Source organism: Protomyctophum bolini (assembly GCF_963924005.1).
Source record: "Protomyctophum bolini genome assembly, chromosome: 11".
NCBI classification, from domain to species: Eukaryota; Metazoa; Chordata; class Actinopteri; order Myctophiformes; family Myctophidae; genus Protomyctophum; species Protomyctophum bolini.
The window spans coordinates 10757826-10784403 of NC_137872.1; the positions used below are offsets into that span (position 1 = coordinate 10757826).

Consider the following 26578-nt stretch of genomic DNA (forward strand, 5'->3'; position numbering starts at 1 on the left):
GTATGCCGTACGATATGGGCTATAGCCCACGGTCCAAAATGATGAGAAACGAGGCTAACTTTTTTTTTCAAAATTTCAAAAAACATGGGCTATAACCCACCGTTTTTTTCATTTTTCATTTTTTTCAAATCCTCAAAAATGATGAAAAACTGCGTGCCATAGTATGCCGTACGATATGGGCTATAGCCCACGGTCCAAAATGATGAGAAACGAGGCTAACTTTTTTTTTCAAAATTTCAAAAAACATGGGCTATAACCCACCGTTTTTTTCATTTTTCATTTTTTTCAAATCCTCAAAAATGATGAAAAACGGCGTGCCATAGTATGCCGTACGATATGGGCTATAGCCCACGGTCCAAAATGATGAGAAACGAGGCTAACTTTTTTTTTCAAAATTTCAAAAAACATGGGCTATGACCCACCGTTTTTTTCATTTTTCATTTTTTTCAAATCCTCAAAAATGATGAAAAACGGCGTGCCATAGTATGCCGTACGATACGGGCTATAGCCCACGGTCCAAAATGATGAGAAACGAGGCTAACTTTTTTTTTCAAAATTTCAAAAAACATGGGCTATAACCCACCGTTTTTTTCATTTTTTTCAAATCCTCAAAAATGATGAAAAACGGCGTTCCATAGTATGCCGTACGATATGGGCTATAGCCCACGGTCCAAAATGATGAGAAACGAGGCTAACTTTTTTTTTCAAAATGTCAAAAAACATGGGCTATAACCCACCGTTTTTTTCATTTTTCATTTTTTTCAAATCCTCAAAAATGATGAAAAACGGCGTGCCATAGTATGCCGTACGATACGGGCTATAGCCCACGGTCCAAAATGATGAGAAACGAGGCTAACTTTTTTTTTCAAAATTTCAAAAAACATGGGCTATAACCCACCGTTTTTTTCATTTTTCATTTTTTTCAAATCCTCAAAAATGATGAAAAACTGCGTGCCATAGTATGCCGTACGATATGGGCTATAGCCCACGGTCCAAAATGATGAGAAACGAGGCTAACTTTTCTTTTCAAAATTTCAAAAAACATGGGCTATAACCCACCGTTTTTTTCATTTTTCATTTTTTTCAAATCCTCAAAAATGATGAAAAACGGCGTGCCATAGTATGCCGTACGATATGGGCTATAGCCCACGGTCCATAATGATGAGAAACGATGCTAACTTTTTTTTTCAAAATTTCAAAAAACATGGGCTATAACCCACCGTTTTTTTCATTTTTTTCAAATCCTCAAAAATGATGAGAAACGAGGCTAACTTTTTTTTTCAAAATTTCAAAAAACATGGGCTATAACCCACCGTTTTTTTCATTTTTCATTTTTTTCAAATCCTCAAAAATGATGAAAAACGGCGTGCCATAGTATGCCGTACGATACGGGCTATAGCCCACGGTCCAAAATGATGAGAAACGAGGCTAACTTTTTTTTTCAAAATTTCAAAAAACATGGGCTATAACCCACCGTTTTTTTCATTTTTCATTTTTTTCAAATCCTCAAAAATGATGAAAAACTGCGTGCCATAGTATGCCGTACGATATGGGCTATAGCCCACGGTCCAAAATGATGAGAAACGAGGCTAACTTTTTTTTTCAAAATTTCAAAAAACATGGGCTATAACCCACCGTTTTTTTCATTTTTCATTTTTTTCAAATCCTCAAAAATGATGAAAAACGGCGTGCCATAGTATGCCGTACGATATGGGCTATAGCCCACGGTCCAAAATGATGAGAAACGAGGCTAACTTTTTTTTTCAAAATTTCAAAAAACATGGGCTATGACCCACCGTTTTTTTCATTTTTCATTTTTTTCAAATCCTCAAAAATGATGAAAAACGGCGTGCCATAGTATGCCGTACGATACGGGCTATAGCCCACGGTCCAAAATGATGAGAAACGAGGCTAACTTTTTTTTTCAAAATTTCAAAAAACATGGGCTATAACCCACCGTTTTTTTCATTTTTTTCAAATCCTCAAAAATGATGAAAAACTGCGTGCCATAGTATGCCGTACGATATGGGCTATAGCCCACGGTCCAAAATGATGAGAAACGAGGCTAACTTTTCTTTTCAAAATTTCAAAAAACATGGGCTATAACCCACCGTTTTTTTCATTTTTCATTTTTTTCAAATCCTCAAAAATGATGAAAAACGGCGTGCCATAGTATGCCGTACGATATGGGCTATAGCCCACGGTCCAAAATGATGAGAAACGAGGCTAACTTTTTTTTCAAAATTTCAAAAAACATGGGCTATAACCCACCGTTTTTTTCATTTTTCATTTTTTTCAAATCCTCAAAAATGATGAAAAACTGCGTGCCATAGTATGCCGTACGATATGGGCTATAGCCCACGGTCCAAAATGATGAGAAACGAGGCTAACTTTTTTTTTCAAAATTTCAAAAAACATGGGCTATAACCCACCGTTTTTTTCATTTTTCATTTTTTTCAAATCCTCAAAAATGATGAAAAACGGCGTGCCATAGTATGCCGTACGATATGGGCTATAGCCCACGGTCCAAAATGATGAGAAACGAGGCTAACTTTTTTTTTCAAAATTTCAAAAAACATGGGCTATGACCCACCGTTTTTTTCATTTTTCATTTTTTTCAAATCCTCAAAAATGATGAAAAACGGCGTGCCATAGTATGCCGTACGATACGGGCTATAGCCCACGGTCCAAAATGATGAGAAACGAGGCTAACTTTTTTTTTCAAAATTTCAAAAAACATGGGCTATAACCCACCGTTTTTTTCATTTTTTTCAAATCCTCAAAAATGATGAAAAACGGCGTTCCATAGTATGCCGTACGATATGGGCTATAGCCCACGGTCCAAAATGATGAGAAACGAGGCTAACTTTTTTTTTCAAAATTTCAAAAAACATGGGCTATAACCCACCGTTTTTTTCATTTTTCATTTTTTTCAAATCCTCAAAAATGATGAAAAACGGCGTGCCATAGTATGCCGTACGATACGGGCTATAGCCCACGGTCCAAAATGATGAGAAACGAGGCTAACTTTTTTTTTCAAAATTTCAAAAAACATGGGCTATAACCCACCGTTTTTTTCATTTTTCATTTTTTTCAAATCCTCAAAAATGATGAAAAACTGCGTGCCATAGTATGCCGTACGATATGGGCTATAGCCCACGGTCCAAAATGATGAGAAACGAGGCTAACTTTTCTTTTCAAAATTTCAAAAAACATGGGCTATAACCCACCGTTTTTTTCATTTTTCATTTTTTTCAAATCCTCAAAAATGATGAAAAACGGCGTGCCATAGTATGCCGTACGATATGGGCTATAGCCCACGGTCCAAAATGATGAGAAACGATGCTAACTTTTTTTTTCAAAATTTCAAAAAACATGGGCTATAACCCACCGTTTTTTTCATTTTTTTCAAATCCTCAAAAATGATGAAAAACGGCGTGCCATAGTATGCCGTACGATATGGGCTATAGCCCACGGTCCAAAATGATGAGAAACGAGGCTAACTTTTTTTTTCAAAATTTCAAAAAACATGGGCTATAACCCACCGTTTTTTTCATTTTTCATTTTTTTCAAATCCTCAAAAATGATGAAAAACGGCGAGCCATAGTATGCCGTACGATATGGGCTATAGCCCACGGTCCAAAATGATGAGAAACGAGGCTAACTTTTTTTTTCAAAATTTCAAAAAACATGGGCTATAACCCACCGTTTTTTTCATTTTTCATTTTTTTCAAATCCTCAAAAATGATGAAAAACGGCGTGCCATAGTATGCCGTACGATATGGGCTATAGCCCACGGTCCAAAATGATGAGAAACGAGGCTAACTTTTTTTTTCAAAATTTCAAAAAACATGGCTATAACCCACCGTTTTTTTCATTTTTCATTTTTTTCAAATCCTCAAAAATGATGAAAAACGGCGTGCCATAGTATGCCGTACGATACGGGCTATAGCCCACGGTCCAAAATGATGAGAAACGAGGCTAACTTTTTTTTTCAAAATTTCAAAAAACATGGGCTATAACCCACCGTTTTTTTCATTTTTCATTTTTTTCAAATCCTCAAAAATGATGAAAAACGGCGTGCCATAGTATGCCGTGCGATACGGGCTATAGCCCACGGTCCAAAATGATGAGAAACGAGGCTAACTTTTTTTTTCAAAATTTCAAAAAACATGGGCTATAACCCACCGTTTTTTTCATTTTTTTCAAATCCTCAAAAATGATGAAAAACGGCGTGCCATAGTATGCCGTACGATACGGGCTATAGCCCACGGTCCAAAATGATGAGAAACGAGGCTAACTTTTTTTTTCAAAATTTCAAAAAACATGGGCTATAACCCACCGTTTTTTTCATTTTTCATTTTTTTCAAATCCTCAAAAATGATGAAAAACGGCGTGCCATAGTATGCCGTGCGATACGGGCTATAGCCCACGGTCCAAAATGATGAGAAACGAGGCTAACTTTTTTTTTCAAAATTTCAAAAAACATGGGCTATAACCCACCGTTTTTTTCATTTTTCATTTTTTTCAAATCCTCAAAAATGATGAAAAACGGCGTGCCATAGTATGCCGTACGATACGGGCTATAGCCCACGGTCCAAAATGATGAGAAACGAGGCTAACTTTTTTTTTCAAAATTTCAAAAAACATGGGCGTTTTTTTTATTTTTCATTTTTTTCAAATCCTCAAAAATGATGAAAAACGGCGTTCCATAGTATGCCGTACGATATGGGCTATAGCCCACGGTCCAAAATGATGAGAAACGAGGCTAACTTTTTTTTTCAAAATTTCAAAAAACATGGGCTATAACCCACCGTTTTTTTCATTTTTCATTTTTTTCAAATCCTCAAAAATGATGAAAAACGGCGTGCCATAGTATGCCGTACGATATGGGCTATAGCCCAAGGTCCAAAATGATGAGAAACGAGGCTAACTTTTTTTTTCAAAATTTCAAAAAACATGGGCTATAACCCACCGTTTTTTTCATTTTTCATTTTTTTCAAATCCTCAAAAATGATGAAAAACGGCGTGCCATAGTATGCCGTACGATATGGGCTATAGCCCACGGTCCAAAATGATGAGAAACGAGGCTAACTTTTTTTTTCAAAATTTCAAAAAACATGGGCTATAACCCACCGTTTTTTTCATTTTTCATTTTTTTCAAATCCTCAAAAATGATGAAAAACGGCGTGCTATAGTATGCCGTACGATATGGGCTATAGCCCATGGTCCAAAATGATGAGAAACGAGGATAACTTTTTTTTTCTAAATTAAAAAAAACATGGGCTATAACCTATCGTTTTTCTCATTTTTTCATTTTTTTCAAATCCTCAAAAATGATGAAAAACGGCGTGCTATAGTATGCCGTACGATATGGGCTATAGCCCATGTTCCAAAATGAGAAACGAGGATAACTTCTTTTTTTCAAAATTTAAAAAAACATGGGCTATAACCCATCGTTTTTTTCAAATCCGCCCGGGGGCGTGTAAACACAACCCGTGTAGTGTAGGAATTATTATGTAGTCTCCAGGCCACCAGCAGCCAGATCTATAGATCCGCGCAATGCTGTCATACCGCGAAGTATAAACCGGGCTTAAAACGCCCACCAGAGCGCACAGTGCCAATGTGCCATGCGTCACAACAAACAAACTGACTGTGTTGGGACGTGGGAACCTCGTTAACAACTTGCCACACAAGTCAACATGTTGAAGTTGTATTATTATAACTATCATATTAATAAGTAACAAGTTAACAACCATTAATATTAAGGATGAGCTGCCAACGGAATAGCACGCTCTCCTACCTCTCCATCTCGCTGCTACTGCTCCTCTTGTGCGGTTTGGAGGTCCGAGTCGAGGCGGAGTACTCTTCTTCAAACTCCAAGACGGACCCGCAGGAGTACGAGTTCGGCGACTACCGGGGGAAGTGGTGCATCGACGACCACGGCTTCGTGTACGGCATCGGGGAGGTGTACTACCCGAGCCGCACGGGATGCCCCTGCACGTGCACCGTGGACGGCCCCGTGTGCGTCCGACCCAAGTGTCCGAGGATCCACCCGCGGTGCACCCGCATCAAGTACAAGGCGTGCTGCCCGGTGTGCGAGGCGGTGGCCAAGGTGTGCGTCTACGGCGGCAGAACGTACCGGCTCCTAGAGGAATTCAGGGTGAGAATATAGATATTAAAGTGAATTATTTCCCACACAGCAAAAAAAAACCCACTGTTAATTTAACTCTGGGTGTAGGCTAAACATTCCATTTGTACTTAGTTACAGTAGATGGATACTGACACTGTATAGGCTACATTAACGTTATATTAAAGAGAGAATGTTACTGTGGGGTTTGCAGTTAATCTTTCCACCAGGAGAGTTGTCATTATCCATTTCATTATGCAAAAGAGCTGAAAAAATATAGAAGACATGTAGACAGTAAGCAGTTCTGCGTTTTTGGACACACCGACTTATTAGTGTATCCCAAAGGTAAAATTACTAAATTAGCCTTCTGATTTTGGGGTAGCCTATAAACAATAAGAACAGATGTGCAATTAGTGTAATATATATCACTTAGGTCTTAATATATCTCATTTGGCTGACCACTTATAAACCCATTTTATGTATTACTATAATATTTTGTTCCCACTGCACTTTGGCTTTGTAGGGCAATAGACTGCTAGTATAGTGACTGATTGCCACAGTACTGCCAGTGCCAAAGCGTTTTTTTATTAGGCCATTAGAAATTAATTGAGTCATCATATCAACACAAGTCTTTTTATGTATGGGGCATTGGGGCACTCACAGCAGGTCCTATGATGTATAACAAAGTTTGGAGGAGGCGTTGTTTCCTTTATCCATGATTTATGTCTGCTGCCCTGTGTCCGACATGTCAGCTGTGCTGTATGTAACGATGCTTTGCCGTCCATGCACGTTGTAACTGGCTGCTCTCCCACTGTCAAACTGCGCTGGCAGTGTTTATGTCCTTTGTACAGTAACAAGGTATTCCTGTACTTTTCATTATGTGGACATAAATAAACATTTCAAATGTGTGTGTGTGTGTGTGTGTGTGTGTGTGTGTGTGTGTGTGTGTGTGTGTGTGTGTGTGTGTGTTCCAGTTATCACGGTGTGAGAGGTGTCGCTGTGAGGCGAACAGGGAGGTGTACTGTACTATCTCAGACTGCCCCGCACCCCACTGTGTCAACCCTACTTATGAACCCAACCACTGTTGCCCGGTCTGCAACACAGGTAGGACACACCTGTCTGTCCCGTTCTGACACACACACACACACACACACACACACACACACACACACACACACACACACACACACACACACACACACACACACACAGTTTACTTATATAGCCACAGGTTATTGATGTTCTTCAGTGTCCACTGTCCAATGACACACAACTAACAGATCACCACTGTGTCTGCAGGGAGCTGGTATGTCACATCATGCAACATCTTCTCACATCCTGCCTCGCTCTCTCAAGCACACGCACGCACGCACACACACACACACACACACACACACACACACACACACACACACACACACACACACACACACACACACACACACAAATGTAAGCATGTGCATATGCACAATAATGTGTATAACACTCGTGCAGACTGTGTCACGTTGGTTCTATAATTAGCAGGATCCCAGTGTGAGCGGTATTCACCCTGCAGCAGCCACAACCATTAGCTACTGTTATGTCATCTATAACACACCCTGCAGCTTCAAACACTCAACACTCTCCATGCCATAACACTTACAAATGCACTGGGCATTAATATAATCCTTTCATATACCAAACCAATCCAGCATTGTAAAGACGTGATGCTCATTCTTACATTACTCTCCCCCCTCCCATAATTATTTCAAATACAAATTACAAATTTAAGTCATTAAAGTAGCATGCATGGTTAGTATCTAGTGCTCTGCTAGTAGTAGTTTATTGCACACAATATTCCTTAACACACACACACTCACACACTGTGTGTTTCACAGAGTTAAAATGTATGTAAAAATAGCCATCATCCAATGAACAGATTGCACAAAAAGAAAACAGCAGCTAAAATAAAGGGACCTACATCCTCCACACGCAGCGTTCACTTTACATTCTGTCTACCAGTCTTGTGTCTCCTGTAATCCTCAATGTGCTCTGCTAGCTGTCATTATGATTTCTCTGACTGATAGACAGACAGACAGGGGATAAACAACAGACAGCTGGTTGGACTGTGCTGAGCCTATGTTCCCTCAGTTTTACTGTATTTCTGCCAAACTGAACCCTGTCAGCGCATAGGAACTGTACTTTCTTCTTTTTTATGATTAATATACTGCTAAAGAATGTAGCCAATGTAAAGAATATGCCAACTAAACTAAAGACAAAAACAGTCTTTCTTTCTCATTATCAGGGCAGTCTTAATGTTCCTGTTTGCCTGGTTGAGGCTGTGAGGGCCACTTAAGTGGTGTCTACAGGAAAACGTAATAAGCATAAGCCCATTCTGTGTGGCCAAACAAAAGTCTTGATAAACAAAAATGGACAATACGTTTTGCAGCTGCCCTTTATGTTAGTTGTTATTTAGCCTCAGAGACCACCAGGCGTTTTGTTTTCAGTCTCCCTTTACCTGCCTTTTCTAGGTCCTAACTGTTTTGTGGGGAACCGGGTGATCTCGGCTGGGGAGCATGTGGACATTGATGAGCAGACTGTGTGTTACTGTACATACCGTGATGGAAGCTGGCATACACACCCCCAGGCTACCTGCGAGCAGCGTACCACGCCCAGCCTGACGTCTGGCCCCAGCCCTGGCACCCAGCCCACCTACAGCGACGAGGAGATGTGGGGGAGGGAAGGGAGGGAGTTTAGTCCCAGAATGGATCTGATACCATGATGGAGTTTATAGAGGAGGGAAATAGATGTAAACAAAGTTAGGTAGATTGTGTACTAGATATAGGCTGAAGTGAACTCTGTCTCTGTTCACTGTTCTCACAGTAAAGCAAAATGCCGAAACAATAACATTACATAAACAAATCTGCTGCCAGCCCGCCACTAGAATCCCCCCTCAGTCCGAGTCACGGGGGGCAGACGAGTCAGGTTGGGAAAGGTGGGATGGCGATAAAAGGATAAATGAATGGAGGCTGAGATGGTGTGGATATGTTGGTCAGAAAGAGGAACGGGTGTTAAATGTCAGGGCAGATGGTGGCTATGATCTTTTCCGTTGCCCCGCTGGTCTCCATCTGTGAGGTGAAGCGAGGGCCAGTGAATCAGTGATGACGACGTACTTGACCACGTAAACACACTGAATCACTGTGTAAGCAAAAAAACATGACTCACACTTTACATAACTAGAGCAGTGAACTGTGTGTATGTGTTGTCACAGCATTGAACTGCATAATGCCAATTGTATTAATGTAATGTTAGCTGTGATGGGGAGAAGCAGTTATTAAGTAGCAGAACTAGCAGCTTACCGATTCCCAGTAGCATGTGGTAGTTTACCTGATGGGAATAGCTTCCCCAAGTGTTAGTGCTGCATCCTATGCAACAGACATACAATGTAATGTGTGAATTACCCACATTTTGAAAGGTTTAAACCGCTTATTTCTGATACACATACTCCCTTTCTTCCATGATGGCAATTTCCTGTTATAGTATTTGCCTTGCCCTCCTTCAGACAGGCAGCAAGCATTTTTGTGGATATGCACAAATACTGGAAAATACAATATTGACTCTGGGTAATATAGTTTACGTACCAAATGCTACTATTATAACTCATGTGATCAGATACAATCAAAAGTTAACATTTTGCTAGTGGGGGGGGGGGGTGTAAACTGTTGATGCTTCTACAGGCCAAGTTTTAATCGGCGCTAGACACCAATAGTGCAAAAGAAACTTCACCATCAAGACAAATGTATCTATATAGTATTTTATGTATTCCACTTCTCACCCGTTATATATATATATATATATATAAAACATCTCTCATGGAAGACCCGTTAATGTTTAACAAATAAATTCTACATGCATTGCATAATTTTGTTTTTTCTTGCCATCAAAGACCAAATGCACCCCCTAGTGGCACATCTGAGGAGATGCACACCAAACCACAAGAGAAAGCCTAGTAGTGGCCACTAACAAAAACAACATAAGACATATTTGGCTGGCTTTACAACAGTTTTTTATTGAAAACAAACAAATGCAGGTCCAGACTAGGCAATGCTGCCAGCATTGGAAGCAATCCTGGGCCAAAGGTCAGCGCACTCCTTGGCCACTGGGCCTGTGATGGCTGAACCTGAGATGGAGACAGAAGTGGGGGGGAAAAGACGATTAGTATAAAAAAAAAAAAAAACTCATGGCTGATTTGTTGTAAACATTCTTAAATAAATCAAACTATAGGACATTGCGAATGAATACGCTACAATCGTCTTTGCTTTCTCCACAAAAACAAATGTCACCCATTGTTTTACACCTGTAATACTCTTGATTCCATTTGTGAGTGGAAAAGAAAATGTTGTGGACAAAATGTGTACATGATATTAGAGAAACATGGTAACTAAATCATTACAAATGAGATGCCTATAAAGTAAAGATCAGACACTGATCAGCACTGGGAATATCATGTTCTGTATTATAGCCCTTGTTTTGGGGCAGAAGAACTGAATGACGCATTCGGAGACTACCATTTTAAATAAACAGACAGCAGCGCAAAATGTTTACAAGTTTATCGAGATGAAAGTTCCTACTCCCCACACAGTGACAGCACTCCATGTTTACGGCACGCACAGACAGACAGAATATTTTGTAGGCTATAATACTATTACACTGCACTGCAGTGTTTGTGTTTTCTTAAGCAATTGATTAATGTAGGCTACTCGTCCTCATTTCGATCAGGGCTTCAGTCTCCACTCTCCTCATTCGACCGCGTCTATCCACGGTAACGGGACATCTTTGCGCTGCGTAAAATATGCTTTCTCCGTCTCCAACTGTGTTCAGCTCCTCACCAACCACATTGTTTGCTTAATTTCCTTTATTTGCTGCGGATTGCATTCACACCTGCACCAAATCGTAGTCAAGCGCGATTGGAAGCGAAGCGAAACCCCCGTTTTTGCTCGGAGTAAAATGCGGTTCTTTGCTGCGCATTAGGATTCGAAAGAGCCTTCACACCTGTCAAACGAAGCACACTTTCTGAAAATGCGCAGCAGGATTCGTTTTAATCGCAGCAAAGCTCTCTGGTGAGAATGCGACCTTAGTGCAGACATGCCAATTATTATTTTTTCACTGATTAACACCCGCTACCATCTAAACTCCAGCTACTTTATTTCCACATTAGATTTGATCATTGTCACATCACTGATTGAGATTGGTCAGTCATGGCTACTCACTGCCATCTCACCCACAGTTATGTCTCACTCTTCCCTTCATCGACAACTCACCCAGTCACTGACCAGACAAAGCAAGTGCTTTTTTGAAGGGGATAATAATACATTTCTGTCACATCGCATTAACCCATTTTGGGCGGGAAACCCTTTGTGTTTTAAACATTATGTTATAATTTAACTATTGAAAAATAGCAGATCTACAAGCTCATAGCGCGCCACGAGCTTGTAGGTATTGTAGGCTATTTTAGAAGAAATATTTATTTCAGAAAACTGGAGGATTTAGATTTCTCTTTTAATTTTGAGGAGTCTTCCAGATATTCAGGATTGATTCTACACTGCTACCATCTCATCATCAAGTCAGGAAAGTTCTGCCGTTTCAGTTTCCCAGTGATCTCCGTTTCTCGTTAGCCTATGTCACTGGCACAATATCTCAGCTATACTGCCGTTTAAAAAAAAGACAGATCACCATTAACCAGGTCAGAGGCATTTGCTGACTCGCAGTTCAAAAATCACATGACAATTTTGATGAAAATCCGTTTGTTAACAGATCTTTGCGTGACAAAAAATGTCAACTGAGGAAAAGTGAGGAGACAAACTTTGCTTTCGTAGAAGACTCAACTTAAACTGTAGTTTTTCCAAACAAGAATATGTAGCTTAACAATTTTGACCTGGTGTAACCTATACGTTGTTTTACCTTAAATGCCGGCTGCGCCCTCTGTCTCACATACACCTCTGTCTCATATAGCAACATCATTTATTTTTTTAAATAAGAATTTGAAGGTTTTCAGAATACCTTAGGTCAGGTTTTAAGAGGAGTTTTTAGAATCGGCCTCTCAAGTCTAAATGGGTTAATGCAGGCCAATGTCTGAGAATACATGAGAAAGCAGAGAGCAAACTAACCCACCTTTCATTTCTCCTTTTACGTTTACTATGACGCCTGCATTGTCTTCAAAGTAGAGAAACATGCCATCCTTTCGCCTATACGACTTCCGCTGCCGTATCACCACCGCAGGATGCACTGCAAACACCAGAAAGAAAGCAAGTTAGTCAAGAATCAACGCTGATTGAATGCATGTTTTGTATTGACTTTCAGCTTACTCCTGGTCTGGCTCATAGAAACAGCATGATTTTAGGTACTACTCAGTCTTACCAGAGAGAAAAAGGTTCACTTTATCCTGCCATCTAAACTCCAGAAACTTTGCTTTCATATTAGATGTCATCATTGTTACATCACTGATTGAGATTGGTCAGTCATGGCTACTCACTGCCATCTCACCCACAGTTATGTCTCACTCTTCCCTTCATCGACAACTCACCCAGTCACTGACCAGACAAAGCAAGTGCTTTTTTGAAGGGGATAACAATTAATTTCTGTCACATCAAGTGTCTTCCAGATATTCAGGAGTAGTTCTATTCAAGATAAGGCTTCAAAATATAGTTAACCTGTTAAGAATCAAAGCTCATGGAATGCATGTTTTGTCTTTGTTTACTCCTTGTGTTCTGGCTCATACAAACAGTGATGTTTTTTTGTTCTACACACTCTTCCTATGAAAGGAATGAGCAAATGCTTGATAAACATCACATTCTTGGACTCACCCTTCTTCCTGAGTTCTGGCTTGCCTTTCTTGACTGTGGCCATGACCATGTCACCAACTCCTGCAGCAGGCAGACGGTTCAGACGACCCTTGATGCCCTTCACAGAGATGATGTACAGGTTTTTACCTCCTGGAGGGACAAATAACAGGTGGGATGGAGAGAAGAAATTGAAATGAAAATTGATTAAATTTCAGAGGCGGTAGTAAAAGTAAGATGTTGAATGACCATTTTCTGCAATTCCCCAATTCAAGTATGTGCATAACTGCAAAGTGCACACATGAAATATTTAGTGGCACACTGATGATCAATGCTGGACTGCCAAATAAAGTTTAGGTGAACCAAATGGCATTTTTCACTGATGAGCATAGCCCTGCCAACTCAATGCTAGCAACCAATTTTCCATGTAGCATTTTAACATTTGTCTCATCACTGATTGAGATTAGTCAGTCATGGCTACTCACTGCCATCTCACCCACAGTTATGTCTCACTCTTCCCTTCTACGACAACTCACCCAGTCACTGACCAGACCAAGCAAGTGCTTTTTTGAAGGGTAATGACAATTAATTATTATTTTTGAGTGTCTTCTAGATATATTGGAGTGTCTATATTCAAGAAGAGGCATCACTATCTACATGTCTGTAACATGAATTAAAAGCACAAACAAAATGTATAGAAAAGTTTACAATTACGTTCACATAACTAACTGCTAGAGGAATAGTTAAAAATTAACTTGTATAGCTTCAGTGTTTAAGGTATAATGTTGTGAATGTGTGCAAAACAAACCTGTGTTGTCGGCGCAGTTGATAACCGCTCCCACTGGGAGACCCAGTGAGATGCGGAACTTGGCTCCAGAAGACCCACCACGTCCTGCGGGACAGGAGGAGAGGGGAGAACGGGGAATAGATTATACTCAAAGAAATACAATTGATAATAGCTGTTCAGCAATAGTTAACCATGGTTAGATGACAAGTTAGAGCTTTTAACTTATCATGTACTGTATCTATTTGACACATTTATACACCTGGGTATAACTTTCAAAGGACTGTCAAACATGCAATAAACTGCATATGAGTATGAGTATACAGATGCCTTTGTTTTCCACTGATGAGCACCTCCTGCCATCTAAACTCCAGAAACTTTGCTTTCATATTAGATGTCATCATTGTTACATCACTGATTGAGATTGGTCAGACATGGCTACTCACTGCCATCTCACCCACAGTTATGTCTCACTCTTCCCTTCATCGACAACTCACCCAGTCACTGACCAGACAAAGCAAGTGCTTTTTTGAAGGAGATAATTAATTTCTGTCACATCGTGACAACGCCAAAGGATTTTATGAGTGTCACATCAGACTGAGATTAGTCAGTCAGGTGTCTGCCATCACTCCTCAAGCAATGTTTCACTATTGCCTTCTTCAACTCACCCAGCCTCTGAACACACGAAACAAGTGCATGTTGAAGGGGTCTACCGCGATTAATTTATAGATATCCTAAAGCACTTGATAATCAAACAAGCCGAAAAAGTGCAACTGAAAGGTAAGGTACTATGTTTACCCAGGGTAACTGGACTAAGCTCAAGAATTTGTTTACAGCCAGGACCTGCTCATAGAACATTTAATGGTAGAGGTTCAATGCCTTGTCCAAGGGCACTTCAGCGGTGGTAATTGGGATACGAACTAGCGACCTTCCGATATCAAGACCGCTCCGCAAACCGTTCGGCCACCGCTGCCACTACACACACACTTTGATCTATTGGACCGGCAACTTCACCTCCATACTAAACTGTCCAAAAACTACAGCATGAAAGCGTCCTGTGGTTATGCATAATAGAATACTGAAAATAATTCACGTCACTCCCTTTGCAATTAAATCAGACGCACACACACTTTACAATATGAAAGCTATAGTTTAACACTACACTTTTGTCAGACCAGTTCCAATATTTACGTTAACCTGCACGCGTTACTGTGCATGCGTAGGTCCATCTATCAGCAAACTAGTACAAAACACAAGGCCAAAACCAATCATAAACTACGCTTTCATACAAATAGCTGGAACATAGTCAGTTTTAATGTCAGCCCGTCACTACGGCTAACAACCACGATTCACAGAAACAAGCCCAAGCTAGCTAACCTAGCGGCGAAATCAAGTCTGTAGTCGTAAAAATAAGTTATATTTGGCCGCCACGTAATTCAATAGATGTAAGAACATTGCCGTTTTTACCATATTACAATGACTGTGGTTATTATGAACCAAATGTTAACATTACCGGTTATCAGCGGACTTGGCTTTCCAAACTAGCCAACATGGCTTCCGCAACTAGCGCCCAACATAATCATTTATAAACATGGTAACGTTTCAGCAAACTCAACCACATGCACACAGAAATGTTTTCTTAATATGTCTTGTCAATAATAGAAATAGTTTGAAACTCGGATGCCGAGGTTAATCAAGTAGATTAAGATGGATTTTTCGAGTATGTTTTTCATACCTCTCTTAGACATTGCTGCCGAGGGGAAAGAGGAAGACGGAAAAAGGAATTGTGGGATATAAAGATGTGAAGAAGATCATCCGGGTCACACTGTTGACGTTCTCTGTGTGCTCACACTGCCCCCTACGGGAAATCCGATAGCATAATTCTGCCGTATCGTCATTCTAGAAATATTTAAAGAGTATAATGACTTTATTAATTACTAATATGAATCAATCAAGCAAGCATTGTTTAGATATTTAATTAAACACTGCTGCGTTGTCTGAAGGAATCCAAACGTAATCAGTACAGGGTACAGTCAAACAAAAATGTATACAGGGTAGTCAAACACACGTAAATGGGATCACCGAAAAAGATGTCCTTGCTGTCTTGTTTCCATTCAGGTCCTGGGTATTCAATTCATAATCATGACATGAAAAATAACAACTTAAAATCAAATCATCATAAAAGGTTAAAAAAAATACCAAAAATATGTACAGGTTGGAAGCGGTAATAAGGAGGTAGTCACTAGTCTGCCTATTTCATTGGCCTGTTTGACTGTCAAGGGTTCAGCCTCCAGGAAGAAACCCTAAATACTAAATCAATACATTGAACATAAAAAAGACTCCAGGGCGTCTAATGAAGTACTGTCACCGTGACCTCATAGACATTAGACACATGAAAAACTGGAAAAATACAAAAACTCTGCCACTCCATCTTTAAATTAATGTCAGTCCAAATTTCAATTGCTTAACTCTGTTTTCTACCCAGAGCCACCCTAGGGCCTAGACTATGAAAATGGGTTGCAAAAAGATTGGTCATGGGCCCCAGACCGAGGAGTAGTCGAATTAGTGAAATAGAGATGTTTGAGAACCAAGAGGTGCAAGCGTATAGTCAAAGTAGGGCTGCATCTCCTGCTAGAGTCTTGAGAGCACTGTTTGTTGACAAACATCTATTAGCACAGTCATGCTGAATATGCCGTACAACGTACATCAACATTTTAGTGCTTAGTGAGTGATAAATAAACCCCTCTTGATTCTGTTGATGAAGAATAAAGAAAATAATATATATTTAGATAGGAACAAATATAAAGTATATAAAGTATTCAGATATTTCATGGGTTTAAGGAGAGGGGCCAGTAGTGTTAACTGTGTAACTTGTAGATTATATTATATATAGAAAACATCATAGTACATCATAGGTGAGTGACTACCCAGGATTACAATGTAGCAGCAAAAACACAAAAAGATGCAGCAGGAGCAAGGTGCAGCAGTATTAGTAGTATTGCACATATAGAAAATGTTTCTATGCATGTTTCGTGCAAATAAATCTCTAAATAAGTCTTACATGCAGGTGAGATGAAAATATCCCCCTTTTGAAAAACATAATAAGTGTTTCGATCTGAGATATTCTTTAATCTTTAGTCCAAATCATGTAATAGTGGGGGCGGCATGAAGTGTCTCAGAAGGTACCCAGGCTCCCACTGTGCTATAGCATAAAAGAGAAAGAGGAAGGCACTGAAACCAAACTGCAGTAATCATTATGGTTATCCATCCTTCTGGTGTAAAGCAACACCCCCATTGGGGAAGAACAGAGGTTGAGTTTGACCTCTGCAATATAGTGTACTGATCGAGTCATCCAGAGAGAGCAGCAAATTCTCAGAGGAGGAAATGCAATCTAGTCCAGGTGTTCCCAAGCTTTTTTGGACCAGGTACCCCTTTTGGGGTAGATATTTTTCCAGGTACCCCTGTATCACATATACAGACGTCTAAATGTAGACGTCTAAATGTAGACGTCTAAATGTATACGTCTGAATGTAGGCGTCTAAATGTAGACGTCTAAATGTAGGCGTCTAAATGTATACAGACGTCTAAATGTAGGCGTCTAAATGTATACAGACGTCTAAATGTAGACGTCTAAATGTAGACGTCTTTAAATGTAGACGTCTAAATGTGTACGTCTAAATGTAGACGTCTAAATGTAGACGTCTAAATGTGTACGTCTTCTCTTATGGGGGTCCCTGGCATATCTTTTCAAATGGGGGTCCACGGGCTAAGTAGTGTCAATTTGGGGGTCCTTGACATGAAAAAGTTTGGGAACCACTGCTTTAAACACTTTAGCACTTTATGAACATGAACAAAATAGATGGGTCCCCCCTGGAACTCCCTCAGGTACCCCTGGGGGTCCCCGGACCCCACTTTGGGAACCACTGCTCTAGTCTACATGTAGGTGAAGCACCTGTACAAATAATACATTAGTTTGATTATACGGTTATGCAGCGCTCTTCACCAAGAACTTCCCACAATATCTAACTTCAAATGTTAACATTCCCTCAGGCTCTAACATTCTTTGGATGTTTTATGCAAGTAGTTTGATATTACACAAACTACACTTCAGGGAGACAAGACATACATCGGAAATTTGGAACGCATCGGTGGCCTTAATTTCTGTTGGAGTACAGAACAGACAACAAAGCATATGCATCATTGCATAAGTGAGTAGAAAGCAGGATGTGGCTGGGAATTTGGGAAAGTTCCCGATTCAACCACTAGATATCAGTAAATAACCATCAAATGTGCTGGTACTGGCTGACATTTTAAAACAAAAATAAACTTAAGTCTGGTGTAAATCCTCGTAGAATATGGACTAATTTAGCATAAGGACGACACGACATAGACACTAGAAATCTGAATTGAAATCTGTGCGAGTAATAGGCCTATAAATAAATGTGTTTAGAAAAAATCGGCCTCATATGGTGGCACTGGCATGCAGATGCGAAAAATGCAGGGCAAAGGTTTTTCCTTGGCCTTTAGGGAGCGTGCATAGAAAGTTGTACAGTTGTACAGAATGTGCAATATTGTGCATAATTGCATGGAAAACGCACTCTGTGTTAAGATTCGAGGCATTTTGTTCAAAACGGACCAATCCTGCAAACTTTGGAAGGCAATCTTAAGGCAATGTCTTCCTGCTGCAGACCATTCTGTCTCTCACTCTGTGTTAAAAAATGTTGCCATTGATGAGTGCATTGTTGTTTTTACTTTGGAAGCGAGATTACAGCCAGGTTCTACCTTCTAAACTTAATCTCTCGATCTGGTTTCCAGGCAATCATGCTCCTCACTGTATGGAGTGTAGGAGGCGTTTCCTTCATCCATGATTTATGTCTGCTGCCCTGTGTCCGACATGTCAGCTGTACTGTATGTAACGATGCTTTGCCGTCCATGCACGTTGTAACATGGCTGCTGCTCTCCTATTGTCAAACTGCACTGGCAGTGTTTATGTCCTTTAATTGTACAAGGTATGTACTTCTCATTATGTGGACATAAATAAACATTTGAAGTGTGTGTGTGTGTGTGTGTGTGTGTGTGTGTGTGTGTGTAAAAATTCAGTTCTTCCTACTAACAGTTTACGTTTTGGATATCTACAATGACATTCCTCCTATTAACAACTGTCTTTTCAGATATCCATAACCTCATTCTTCCCATGAGGAATGATCGACGTCACTTTTCCCATTAATTTGTATGGGGCATTTAGTTTCAGATAAGCTGTAACTGCATTCTGGATATCTAGAATCAACATTCTGGATATCTACAATTTAATTCTTACTAGGAGAAATCTGCCATTTCAGATATCCAAAATTACATTTGTACTAGTCACAATGTATTATTGGATATACAAAATGTAATTATGGATGTCTGAAATGTTTTTTTGTATTTGGTTATCTGAAATGGTAGCGTCTCCTAGTAAGAATTGCATTGTAGATATGAAATGGTAGTTTCTCCTAGTAAGAATTGTATTGTAGATATACACATGCAAGCTTAGCCAATGGGGCTGGAATATGGGGAATATAGGCAAGGAAAGCCCACAAACATGGCACATCCTGCATGCCGCCTCAACAAGAGCAGTGCTTCTAAGGCCCAATCCCAATTACCTCCCTCAAGCCCTGAGCCCTGGACCCTCATTGACTTTAATGACAGCTGTAAGTGCTTGAGGGTGAGAGGCTGCAAGCAAGGGCTCCAAATTGTTATGAAAGAAATGGGACAGCACTATGAAGATGAATCCGCCATTCATGACACTTTTCATCACTTTATAAAAACTGTCCTTATTCACAGCCAGTGCCTACCTACATACACTTTCCTGTGTGATAGGGGTTGTAATATTCATATATAATATTCATTATAAATTGCATTTCTATATTCTTTTACTTTGCTCATTAGTCATTTCTCATCATGTTTCCCTTATTATTATTATTGTTATTAAATATATAGCCTATCTTTCCATTCCGTCTCCTTTTGAGAACAGTGAGAAAGCACTATTGTGTTTGTTGACATTCTAACCACGATACATAACTAATTTGCATACTTGCATACTTGATTGACGTTCGGAGGATCCCCCTGGTGACGCTATGAACTGTGGGTAATTTCTTTGCCAAAGTCAGCAAAGGGCACATAAAGGGCCGGGGCTGAGCCCTCACTGACTTACCGATTTCAAATGGGACATCCCTCAAGCCCTCGCAGACTTCACATGAACGCGCAGCTAAATCAGTGAGGGCTCATTGAGTCAGCAAGGGAGTGGATTGGGATTGGGCATATGTAGACTCAAATCCCACTATCCCTTCAATAAGGCAGCACAAGAGAAGAAGAGATACTCTGTTTTATCCCTGAGAACCTGTGTCAGAGTAGGTACCGCGGCCATGTTGCCATCAAGGTGCTAACTATGTGCAACTTCCCATAGACAGCCCATTAATCAAAAAAAAAAGTCCTATCTAATTGTATTAAACAACATTAAACTCACCAACATTGGAGCTGTACAGAAAGCTTGAAATATTCTCTTTCAATCTGTAAAGGTTTTGTTTCATAAAAATCCACCGTAGACATGTTATGAACTACTTATTCCGTGCAGGTTATTTTTTTCTTAAGTGTCAGAGTTTAAGAGTGCTCGTTGGATATCACTCAACAGTCCTGCGTACCACCTGTTTTGAATTTGCACATAATGCAGGAGGTTGCTTTACTATTAAACGAGTGCTTCCAAACTCCAATACTTACCTGCAAGGAATTTCTTTACAGAAATCTACGGTGGATTTTTATGAAACAAAAACTTTACAGATTGAAAGAGGATAATTCAAGCTTTTCGTACAGCTGCAATGTTGGTGAGTTTGACGTTGTTTGATACAATTAGATAGGACTTTTCTGATTGGATGAATGGGCTGTCTATGGTAAGTTGCATATAGTTAGCACCTTGCTGGAAAGATGGCCACGGTCCGAATATCGTCAATGGCAGGCACAGAGGCAGGTACAACGGGTTATATTCAATAAAGGCTGGGGTGGACAGGGGGTTTTGGGGGGGATGGACAGGGGTGGACGGGGCGGATCAGGTGGACACGTAGTTATAGGCGTATAGGGGTACCAAAATATGGGCTGAACAAATAATTAGAAAGAAGGAGAAAACGGCAGGTTACAACACTTCTTATGTTGTTTTTCTTCTTTGTAATTATTTTAAATATTTTATTGTTTGTTGTCATGATTTGTCACGACAAGAAGGTCTTTGAATAAATACGTTTTGAAATGTCTATGGGAAAAATGCATTGGAAACTATTTCCTGGGCCTGGCGACGTTTTGAAATGTCTATGGGAAAAATGCATTGGAAACTATTTCCTGGGCCTGGCGTCGTCATGAAAGGGAGCGGGACTGCGACGCTCTAGTCTATAGTGACCCATATGTGTGCAATGTAGTTTCCTCTGTGGTGTGACTATTGTGCATGGCAGACCCTGCCATTAGAATAGCCACATCAGGAGACACACGACGTGGGCAACTGATGTGGCCCCCGGGGACCACAAGTGCACCGTTGCTCCAATCCAGACACCACACACACACACTTTGTATTTGTCTGGGACCAAGCCCTAATATGGACCATGAAGAGAAGTTTGTACATGAATGTTTGTACAAAAAATATAACTGTAAGTATAGAGATAACAGGCAATTTGAACGTGTATAACTCATGCCTCGTCTATCTGTCTGTTTGGGGTATGAACAGCTGCAATACTGATGGGCACTAAAGTGGCACTGTTGGGCACTAAAGTGGCACTGTTGAGCAGCCTAAAAGGGCTTATTAAAATAAAATAAAACCAAATCACATTTATTTATAAAGCACATTTAAAAACAATGTTCATTGTACCAAAACTGTACAGAACATCTTTTCCATGTTGACCCCGCTCATCACCATGGCAGCTCGTGATGAACATTTTCACCAATATTACATTCTTGCCACGGACTTGCAAAATGGCAATTTTTAGCCCAAGGAGTGTTTTTGTGCAAAACTAATGCTTGCAATGGATTCAGAATCATGAATAACCCCTAGTTTGACACGCTAAATGCTATTAAAGCATAATTAAAATGAAACATTTTTGCTTTATATAGGATGTTAAAACTCATCCATCGCTATTAAGAAGTGCCAAAAAGTCCCTAAGCGCCAGTCTCTATACATTCTTTTTTTTTTTTTTTTCAATGTTATACACGTCTGAAAAAGACGATAAAGGCGTCGTTGGCGCTGCTGGAGTTGCTGAAAAATCAGTCAATTCAGTCCTTGGCAGACATTGAGTTAATGGTACCCAACTTTCATCAACCCCTGAATTTACCATGATCCAAAATGTATATAATTCACAATTCTTAATATGTTATTTGGATGACCCTAAGGATCATAACAAATCTTGAATTATTATTACTATTGCTATTTCTTTTCGGTCACGCCCAGGTGTCAAGCTTAATGTAACTCATCAACTATGGCTGCACCCAGGACACTCCTCAGTGGATTTGTATCGGTTACATCATTGACATTCTTGATGTTCCTTGGAAATAGAATGAGGAATTAAGTAGTTTCACTGGAACCAAGTGGTCACCTGGTACCATGTGACACCAACAAAGTTGTATAAATGCTCACTTCTTGGTGGACTTTCAAACACAAGCTGGTGGCAGGCCTATACTGAAGGTGTTTGCATTGACCGAGGGAGCTGATGTGTTTAGGTTTCTATCACTGCAGAATCTGTGAAGTTTGAACATTTGCATTTGAAATTTGCATGTTGTAATTGCTCTAATCTTGTTTTTCTTTAGTAATCTCCAGGATGTGGACCATGATGAGATTGATGACAGTGCTGTCTGCTGTTCTGCTCGTCCAGTTCGGGCAGACAGTAAACTGCCAGCCCAGGTAAACTATACATAACTCAGATATTGATGCTTAGCATTCGTATTAGATGGCCTTTTACAGTTGCTCAGCCACCTAGTATGGCTGACATAGACACAGCTTATTTGATTTAATTAATTAAAGACTGTCCTCTCTCTCAATTTGTATTTATTAATATATTCACCAGTAAGACGCGCAAACGCGGGAAGCGAACGCAGCTCGTACATATTTGGGTTTTGGACGTATAGCTGTTTTGGGGACTCCTTATATGGTTATGGCTGAGTCATGGTGACACAAATCACTCAGCTCTATATATGGGCACAAAAGCGGGACAGACAGACAGCTGCTTTGGGGACTCCTTATATGGTTATGGCTGAGTCATGGTGACACAAATCACTCAGCTCCATATATGGGCACAAAAGCGGGACAGACAGACAGCTGCTTTGGGGACTCCTTATATGGTTATGGCTGAGTCATGGTGACACAAATCACTCAGCTCCATATATGGGCACAAAAGCGGGACAGACAGACACACAGACAGACACACACACAGACATGATCTGCTAGGTCTCATAGTAAGTGCTCATTGCATTCGCAATCACTGCGTTCGCAATAATTGATGTCATGCTAATTTATTGTGTATTTTGTGATTCAGCATACATGGTGTACAGTTAAAGTTTTATTTCATATCTGTATTACGAGGACAGTCCTGCCATCTCCCTACATGATAGTTTATTTTAATTCATAGGTTTGGGGCTCTACCAGTGTGGCCGTATAGTGAGGATTAGAATGTCCATGTTTTGCATTGAAACAAGTGGTGTTTAACTCAACAGACCGACGGCACAAATTCCTGTTCTGGCAGAGTAGAGATCTACCATGCGGTGACAGTTGGGGGACGGTGTGTGATCACGAGCGTCTGAGACATGGAGGTATTTCAGTCACGAGCGTCTGAGACATGGAGGTATTTCAGTCAGGAACTGGAGGGATAGGATAGAGTCTAGAAACTATATGGCGTTTTATAACCACTAGGATCCTAGTTGTAAAATGGTTATGCTTCTGTAGAAACCTTAAGTATGTATGTATATGCTTGCCTAATTGCGTGAGCACTTACTATGAGACCTAGCAGATCATGTCTGTCTGTCTGTCTGTCTGTCTGTCCCGCTATCCAAATATGGAGTGTGTTGCATCAGCAATCACTCAGCTCCATATATGGGCACAAAAGGGGCCAGGTCCACTCAGCTCCATATATGGGCACAAAAGGGGCCAGTGATTTGTTTGTTGTGGACCTGGCCCCTTTTGTGCCCATATATGGAACTGAGTGCGTTCGCTTCCCGCGTTCGCGCGTCTTACTCGTGTATCACTCTAGTTCTTTTTTTTTTACTTTAACTTTTTTTAACTTGAGGCCTTATTATCGGATATCGTTGCCATAAAAAGGGACAAAGCGACAATGTGATTTTTGTATTGCTACATGTCTGTAGTTTATGAAATGATGTGATAGCAATGTCAAAATGGCAGCTGATTACTTGTTTTTGGCCCTTATATCAGATATATGATGAAAAAAATTGTATATAGTGAAAGGCATAACTCAACGACTAATTGGCCGATTTGGATGATTCTGACATCAAAGTATACATGTTCTGGGGGGCTGAGTTGATTTAAGAGGTGACTGAAGCAATTAAAGTTCAGGGTCATGTGTCAAAGGCATAGACTGTAAAAAATATGGACAAAGCGTTCTAGTCTGGTAATCAGTCAGTCAATCAGTCAGTCAAACAGCATTTTGTCTTTGTCTTACAATGACACCAGCGTCTCATTTACTATAGCAGCATATGTGGCATTTCTCTGAGTGCAACATCTAGTTTTCAACACTCTAAAAAAAAGTCTTACTGTGTATAAATGGAACCAAATGGACCAATAAGGTTCCATTTTGTATACTCTCAGGGTTACAAATGGATACATTAATAATGACATTTTTACAGTGTAAATGTTTTCTCTGAAACGTTACTAGGTCACGTTTAGCTTGGGAGACAGGGTTGATTTTCCACTGCCATTAGTGTCACTGCTCGCCACTCAGGATTAATCTAAATCAGACAGCTACAGCCGCAGTCACTTTCCCTTTGCATTTCACCCTCCTATTTGCGTAATCAATTTCAATGATGGGCCAAGCAATGCCAGACTAGCTGGGTTGATTTTTGGTTTGCAGTCAATTATTTTTTGCAAAGTACTTTCTCTTAGTCTTCAAGCAGTGCTCAATAAAACAATAAGTTGAATTCTGGATTTTCGAAAAGCAATTGTTACAGTACATCTACATGTTACATGCATTTTACACACACATGCATGTACAATACATCCAACATGAACGCAGAACTGGACTATGTGCCAGGGAGCCTTAATAAAGTGTTTATAAATGCATCTCCCTGGCATAGGTGGGGAGAAATATCCGTCGTTCCACAGGGAAAGAAGAGTGCCTACAGGTCAAGTCTGTGCTATATTCAATGGAAGCTAATGAGCAGCAGGGTTACATTTTAATGGCCTGCCTTTACAGACTCCCTTTGTGGCTGGCATTTATGTGTACAGTCAGCCAGGTAATTACAAAGCTGACACATGCCCATAGGGATGGCATACAGTGGTGCCAAGGGAATAGAACATCATAGCCAAAATTGTTGGTAATGACAGTGTGCCCTTTAATGGAATACAAATTACCAGGGCAGGTTTGAAGATGAACGGAGTAGGAACATTAAGCAAATAATTTATCTGCCCTTGTATGGTTAAATAAGTCAGATTCATAGCCATGGTAACGAAAACATAATTTCTAAAATGAATTGTGTTTAATTGATGGCGATGGCATTACTGTCACCATTATTAGATTGCAAGTGAAAGATTTCTATGTGCTTAATGATCAAGCTTGTATAGTGAATAGAGCAAACAATCTCCTCTCCAGACTAGATGCCTTTAAAAAAATCACACCCGTGTGAAGTGAGGGGCGCTAAACCGCTAATATATTAAAGTCTAACTTATGTTGATTAGGTGATGGTGGTAATGCTGATATAAAACAAACGGTGCCAACACAATCATTAAATGCCATTAACAATAAAGAGACAATATGACGTAATAAGGGACAATAGGACGTACATTTTCCCTTCATTGTCAATGGCGTTTTAAAACAAACCTGTATATAGAAGGGGCTAGCGTTCCTCAAAAATCACTCCTGGGTGAACTGAGGGGCACTCTTATCATCGTACATCACCATGACGTAAAATAGACACTGTGACGTAAAATTGTCCATTCATTGTCAATGGGAATGTAATGTTTGTGTAGGACAACGTTTGTGTGCATACACCAAAAGCGCCCCTCAAAAATATCTGTCTACCCCAACTGGGAAAAAGATATTACATTACCCTTATAGATCATATGCTTGGCCTTCAGGTTTGACCCAAGAAAAGATAAGCTCTTATTGCCTTTTTATAAAAGCGTAATGTTATGAAAGTAACTCATCACAGACCAACTAGTAAAACGTACCCAAGGACAAAGAAGGTCAATGGTAACTGGAGCTTTACTGAGCTCAGACAGAACGAGTTGTCACAAATTAAATTAAATCTTACCCAGGGAATAATGATTGGGTCTCTCGTTTGGGGGAAAATATGGCACAGTTCACCATTAGAATTAGAGTTTAATTACCATATAATGAGAGCTCAGGGCTCTTATTCTCTTTGCAAGCATGCAGATAAAAATACTCAAATGAAATCAGCATGCATACAGACTCATAGATACTGTATCATTTAACATGTTGGATGTACAAAATGCCTTGCATTAACATACTGTAGGAAGATTTCAAAAAATATAAGCATGACAGATGTAGGGTACTTTTCTATTTGTATTTATATAGCTATGAGGCTATCTTGAAAAATCCTCCCACTTGGCATGTACTATTATATGTATGACGACAGTTTCATAAAGATGAG

General features: G+C 40.0%; 2 protein-coding genes across 2 annotated transcripts; one reads left to right on the forward strand and one right to left on the reverse strand.

Annotated features, from left to right (window-relative positions):
• Positions 1-5665: 5665 nt before the first annotated feature.
• On the forward strand, positions 5666-9869 carry LOC308324744 (von Willebrand factor C domain-containing protein 2-like). The gene is made up of 3 exons (XM_080776992.1): positions 5666-6163; positions 7105-7234; positions 8641-9869. The coding sequence occupies exons 1-3, from the start codon at positions 5771-5773 to the stop codon at positions 8889-8891; spliced, it is 774 nt and encodes a 257-aa protein (XP_080633118.1). The 5' UTR covers positions 5666-5770; the 3' UTR covers positions 8892-9869.
• Positions 9870-10152: 283 nt separating this feature from the next.
• On the reverse strand, positions 10153-15539 carry rpl23 (ribosomal protein L23). Its single transcript, XM_080776993.1, has 5 exons — positions 15468-15539; positions 13757-13840; positions 12973-13101; positions 12281-12394; positions 10153-10289 (listed from the first exon to the last, which is right to left on the reverse strand). The coding sequence occupies exons 1-5, from the start codon at positions 15478-15480 to the stop codon at positions 10207-10209; spliced, it is 423 nt and encodes a 140-aa protein (XP_080633119.1). The 5' UTR covers positions 15481-15539; the 3' UTR covers positions 10153-10206.
• Positions 15540-26578: the final 11039 nt, after the last annotated feature.